The 6,452-nt window shown below is 55.6% G+C and overlaps 1 protein-coding gene across 1 annotated transcript; it reads left to right on the top strand.

Moving 5' to 3' along the window:
• Nucleotides 1-3,364: 3,364 nt before the first annotated feature.
• Nucleotides 3,365-6,184, top strand: NCLIV_012200 (hypothetical protein; the record flags this gene model as incomplete). The annotated part of the gene is made up of 1 exon (XM_003880738.1): nt 3,365-6,184. The coding sequence occupies one exon, from the start codon at nt 3,365-3,367 to the stop codon at nt 6,182-6,184; it is 2,820 nt and encodes a 939-aa protein (XP_003880787.1).
• Between the last annotated feature and the right edge of the window lie 268 nt (nt 6,185-6,452).

The raw sequence follows: 6,452 nt of genomic DNA, 5'->3' as shown, positions 1-6,452 counted from the left end.
CAACGCGCGAGAAAACGAGAAGCAAATGACCCAAACAAATCCAAACATCGGGAACCACGAGGCGACGCAGGTCGAACTGACTAGAATGCTACGAACACAAGACCCTGCAGCGACTCTCAGATGCCACGGAAGAGGCGGACGGAACGGAAGGAGAGAAAAATGAAATAGAAACAGAGGAGGCGAGAGGTAGAGGGACAATGATATCGAGGACGAGAACGGAACGACGAGGAAGAGAGAGAGTCAACGAGAGGCAAACAATCGGGTGTGGCATATCTCCCGAGACAACCGCCACGCCTTGTTTCGGCAAGAGGAGGACTAAACGGCTACAAGACAAACAGGAGAGGAAAACCATACGATCCGATCAACAAACGGAGACTGATGCTGTCTTCCACCTTCCTGTTTCCTTCCCGTCCAGGAATGGCTTTCCTCTGTGTTCAGACCTCGGTTGCTGCAGAGAAGGAAAGTTTTCTTCTCTTCCTTTCCTTCTCCCCCCTTTCTCTCTCGTGCCTTCTTCACTTCACTCTCTGTCCTTCACTCTCTCGCGAGTTCTGCTAGTTCACTGAAGTCAAAGGAAGTGAGTGAAAGAGCAAGACAGACGACGAGAAGTCAGACAGGAAAAAGCAGGGGAGGACAGGGAATGTAGGAGAGCCGCGAAAGGAGAGACACAGAGAGGGGAGCAAGAAGTGCAGGTACAAAGGACAAGGGAACTCTGGTGGATATTTCCTACAGAAAAGGGAAATGCCACAAAGAAAAACATACAGCGCATGGAGACAACAGCTGGCCGAGTTGGAGGGACGAAGCACAAGCGGGTCCCTGAAGCGCCACAAGAAACGGCAAGCATTGCCTGCCCTCTAGAGGTGGAATGCAAGCGAAGATCCAGCAGGGACATGGAAGGGGAAAACGACTGTTGCATTCTTTCCTTTGGGATTGCGAACGGAAACGAAACGCTGCTGAAGAACAGAAGAAACATCGACGAGACAAGGACACCTAACTCTTCGCTGTCCTTGACCTGGCAAAAACGTGCCCGGACACCTGGGACAACCAGGAGAAACAAGCGGCGGTGTATCCTGGCTTCTTTTCTCCCTCCCTTTTTATCTCGTTGAGATAAGAGACTAACGGAGGTTTCTCGAGGGGAAAGAAGCAATCTCTCCGCACCCCCTGTGGCTGTCTATTGTAAAGCTGGGACCACGCCCTCTTTTCTTAGTTGGGCGAGAGTTTTGCACTGGATGAAACACTTTCTCTCGACGAAGAGACGTAGACAAGAACAAGCGAGGAAGAGCACCAGTGGACAGATTTCAAGCAGAGGTTTCTCGCTTGGCGCGAAGCAACGCGCCCCTGGAAAGAAAAGCAGCGACAATCAAGGTTCATTTCTTTTCTCAAAGGTAATCGTCCCATTGCGAAAGGAAGGAAGGACGCTTGCAGCGTCCTGTACGTGCCTCACACCTCTCTCCTGTTTTGCTTCTGTCTTCCAGAGACTCACGAAAATAATATGACAGTACCCACGACTAACGATTCAGTTCTAGGTATTAGAAAGAACAGGTACATCTGGGCGAAAGGAAAGATGTGGCGTGTCCTTAAGGCCAGGGGCAACGTGGTAGAAGTGGCGATGAGCCCGACAGATGGATTTGCTCGGGGCAACAGTCAGAGCATGAATAACGATGTGACGGAAAATAAAAACATGGAAGATCACCTAGGGCTGCCATGAAGCCGCGCGCATTCGAAATACCCGTCCTATGCAGATACGCTAGAGTACTGAAATGCAGAATCACACAGGCATGCATTCCACTCGCAGCACCACGCAGTTTGCTTCACTGCTCTGCCTGGATCGTTTCGCGGAAAGGGTGATTGCCAAGAGCGCAGGCTGTTAGCATACACGAGCTGTGCGTGTGCGTGTTTGAACTACTTTCCTCGGCCGTCGCCGTTTGCAGATCCGTCGTTCGGAGGAATGGAGCACAGCAGTGAGGATCTACGGAAGACAGTCTATGTAAAGCGAATGTGTTCTCATCAACAGCTTGCTTCTGTGGCATATTCAGTCGAGGACGTAACCATGTTCTCCAGTGCAAGGATCGTGGCAGGTGATACAGGGAACGGTTCTAGAGGCGGCTGTCCCCTCAACGAGAACATATGCAGGAGCTAGAGCTCTAGAGACGCGCGTCGTCGGGTCGTCGTCGTCAGACATCCGAGCAGATGGCTGGCGAGTCGATGCCTCCGCACTGCAACACAAAAGGTCATCGTCTATGTCGTTTCAGAGAGTCCTGTGTCTTCCGTGGGCACGTGAATGGAGGAAAGTGCCTGGTGTCTGTGTGAAACACAATACCACGTGCTCCGACGACAAGCTTTTCCTCCTGCTCCGTTATTTCTCCTCTTCCCGAACGAACTTGTCTCAAAACCATCTCAGCGGCGTGGTTACTGTATCGTTTTCGTTACTCAAAGAGCGCAGACCCGAGACACGTCAGTGGCTTGGTCGATTTTTTTTGTCCCCCTTCCAAGCCGAGGCAACTACGACCAGGCTCTATGAAGTGGAACCGCACTCCCCCGACATGCCATCTACGTGAGAGGAAGCGCCCGGCGAACTCGGAGTCGTCTTCCAGTTTCCCGCATCTCTGCTCTACCTTTCCACTATAGATAGGCTCGTGATCTCGAGCGCCGTGCACGGAAGAATACCCCGCGGCCAGACAAGGCCGACTGAAACGTATCCCTGCTTCCTGAAAGAATCGGTACTTCTCCCCTCCCGCAGAAAGCGATCTCAGTGTCGAGGAGAAAAACGTGTGCGCATTTGCTTGTCGGGACGTGTTGGAGATGATTTCAAACACAGGAAAACACCGACTGCAGGGTAGTGCTGCGTGTGCGCAACTGCCCTTTCCAGGTTGAAACAACGATTGAGTCTTCCAACAGAGCGAGGAATCCCACAGACTGACTGTACGCCTGGGCGGTCACCCGGCGTTCCACGTGGACGGTTTCTTTCAACCACCTCCTGAGTGCATTTTCCTTCGGGCCGGCCAGTCCCCGCAGTGTCGACACACCGGTAGACGGCTCTGTGATCATGCATGCAAAATTAGTGACGTAGCGGAGAAATCCCGCCGAACCCGCAGCATACAGTTGTCTCTCTGTCGATGCAGTATTTCCTTTCTGTTTAGGTATATGTTCTTCCTCTGCGATCCACTTCGCCTTTTTTCCCCATTTCATAGAAATCCGTCCTCCGCGAGCGCCTCCGTTGGCAGTGAGAGCCTGCGTCGCGCATGTGCACCGAAAGACGGGGGAGCCCTGCCGACTCCCGGCGGTGTCGGTAGATGTCAAAGTCGCTGCGCGGGCAGCGCTTTTTTCTTTGAAGATTCAACTAGTTGGCCTTTTGAGAGATGAAGAGATGCATCGAGGAGGCAAAAATGTCTCACATCGTTTGGCATCCAGATTTGGGCTCCTTCTGGTAGCTTGTTGCGCCTTCACCCTGCTCGGTGCTGGGCCGCCTCCCGCGTCGCGGCGTCTCCTTTCCTTCAGTCTCGCCATTGAGATTGAAGATGGAGGAACGGGATACACAGGCAGGGGGGTCGGGGTTGAGGAACTTGTGGAGAGCAAAGGGTCCGACAGCAGTTCTGGAAACCCAGACAAGGGTCCGCCAATTTCCCCGGCAGCATCCGAGAGGGCCGAGGCGGCTGCCGTGAACCACTTTGCCGTTGTTGGCCACGGAAAACGAGGTCTGCATAACATGTCGACTCAGCGTAGGGCGTCAAAGAGCCGGTATGTGTTGCCCGCGGTCCTCATTTCCGCCCTTGCAGCAGCTGGAATGATGGGCTACGTCACGCCCAAGAAAACGCCCGCCTCCCAGAAAGCAGATGTCGAGACGGTCGCTGCCCGCGCTGGTGCCGAGCAATTCGACTCGGATGCCACCGAGAAAAAGAGCGCGGAAATCGCACAAGAAACCGAGGAATCCAGACGGCGTCGCAAGCAGGCTGCACTCGTGGCCGCAGTGCTGGTAGCGGCGGCCGTCTACGGTCTGCGTTCGTCTCTCTTGGGGGTTGACAAGGTGTCTTCTCCGACGGCACTCCAGGGGCTCCTAAAAAAACCTGAAAGCATGCACGGCATTGATCCTGATGCCTCCGTCGACTTCCAACCGGACGCGTCGGTCGAGCGGCAAATGGAAGTGCCGGCCGAAGGTGCGGGTGATGAAGTGCGAGGTTGGCAGCATTTAGTCCAGGACTTTTCGGCGATGTCAGCGGGAGAATATGCGCTATCCCCGCGCGTCGGAGCGGTGGCCTCGGCTGTTGCACTTGGGCTTCTCGCCTTCTCGCTGGCAGCTGCTCGACGGGCATCGCGTCGGAGACAACAGCAAGGGGAAGAGCGTCCAGCGTCACCAACAGCGGGCGAGGAACAGGCGGATCCGGTGTCTGCTGAGGCCGTTGCTCCGGCAGCTGAACCCGAGGAGATTCCCAAGGCAGAACCCGAGAAGCCGGAGGAGGAGGAAGTGCCTGCTGCGGCCGCTGACCCGACGGCTCAACCCGAGGAAATTCCCAAGGCTGAACCCGAGAAGCCGGAGGAGGAGGAAGTGCCTGCTGCGGGCGCTGCTCCGGCAGCTGAACTCGAGCAGATTCCCAAGGCAGAACCTGAGAAGCCGGAGGAGGAGGTTCCTCCTGTGGCCGCTGACCCGACAGCTGAACCCGAGGAGATCCCCAAGGCAGAACCTGAGAAGTCGGAGGAGGAGGAGGTTCCTCCTGTGGCCGCTGACCCGACAGCTGAACCCGAGGAGATTCCGAAGGCAGAACCTGAGAAGCCGGAGGAGGAGGAAGTGCCTGCTGCGGCGGGCGCGCCGGAAGAACCTGAGGATTTGCCGGAGGCCGGAGAGGAGGGAGGGCCGGCCGACAGTGCTACGGCGGGTGTACCCGGGGAAGTATCAGAGGAACCAGAGAAGGTGGAGCAGCCTGGCGGCGTCGTGCCGGATGAGCCTGTGGAAGAGACGCGCACAGAGGCCCAAGAGATAGGCACAGGGTCCCAAGAGATAGGCACAGGGTCCCAAGAGACGGAAATTGGGGCTCAAAAGGGGGAAGAGCCGAGGGAGGAGAAAGGGCCTGAGCGTACCGTAGGCGATGAGTGGGAGCGTGGAATGGTTTCCCCAGAGACCGAATCCATGTGGGAGGACAGCGAGGATGAAGGTGAGGGCGAGTTGGATATCCATGAGCTGAAGTCCGCCGTGTGGAATTTAATGCGAAAATACGATCAGAAGACCGTCAAGTTTCGAACTCGGGTGGCAACGCTCACAACCACGATCGATAACATAGAAGCCCGCCTTTACAGAATCAGAGAGCTCGGGCAACCGAGTGCCGAGCAGTCACTGGTTAACGCGGCCGAGCGTTTATCGGAGGAGCTGATCGGTTTGCACGAAGGCGTGGTGGAAATCTCCACGCTGCAGCGCCTCAATCTTGCAGTTGTCAATTGCAAGGAAAGAGTGACCATTGCACAAGAGGAGGGGATGACACCGCGTGAACATGCTGCCTTCCGGGACCACCTGAACATAGCCATGTCTTACCTCGATAGCATGCGCGGGGAGACGTCGGCGACACAAGGCACTCCGGGGGGAACGACTGACATAAGAGCTGAGACAGAACACAGGCCATCACAAGAGGCTCTGGACCTTAAGGATATCAATTTCTTGAGACGTCAGTTGAAGCAAATCAGGAAGCAGTGCGCTGCGGCGATGGCGTCGCCCAAGACAGGTCCGTCCACGACAGCACAGGAATCCGCCAATACTGCCGTGGCGTACGCCAGAAGGATCCGCAGTGCACTACAAAAAATTAGTGAGGACATCAAAGTCCGAGAGACCGTGGAGAGGCAGCTTGAAGAGCTGGAGATAGGGCTGAATGCTGCCGAAAATTTTTTCTACGGACACATGATGGTAGGGAACGAGGTGGATTTCTTCGAAGAGGATGGCTCGGAGGCCGGCGTCGAACTTGACAGCGTAATGGACGAGGAGCTCAAGGAGGAGATCCAACGTCGACGGAGGAGGCTGATCCGCACCGTACGAGAACGCGAGGCTTTCATGACAACACAATTGCTGGTCCGAAAATATGTGGACATGCTCTTTGAAGATAAAGCGCTACTTGAGCGCGCACTGGAGGAGGTGGAAAACGTGGTACAGGAAGAATTGCGTGTCCCGCCAGTTGGTGAGACGCAGACTCAGCATCACGTCAGCTGAGGAGCCATGCCTGTGTATCCAAGGACCGGCGAGACACGGGAGGTGGCAACAAGGGAAACGCAGTGTATCCGCATGCGGTTTGAGCCTGCGCTCCTTGGGAAGCAGCGGCGATCTGTCGCTTTCTCGCCTCGCTTCCGCTGTAGAAGGACGGAATGGAGCACGAAAGGTTGACTGGTGAGAGGCACCGCAAACTGATGGAGCAGCGGCATGGGCGTGGCTGTCCGGTGAATGAAGAAGGGGAACTGGGTCGGGTGACTTGAGACCACAG

The sequence above is a fragment of the Neospora caninum genome, chromosome IV (genome assembly GCF_000208865.1).
Source record: "Neospora caninum Liverpool complete genome, chromosome IV".
Classification (NCBI taxonomy): domain Eukaryota; phylum Apicomplexa; class Conoidasida; order Eucoccidiorida; family Sarcocystidae; genus Neospora; species Neospora caninum.
The sequence above is the reverse complement of the archived record's forward strand: the minus strand, read 5'-3'. Positions and strand labels throughout refer to the sequence as shown.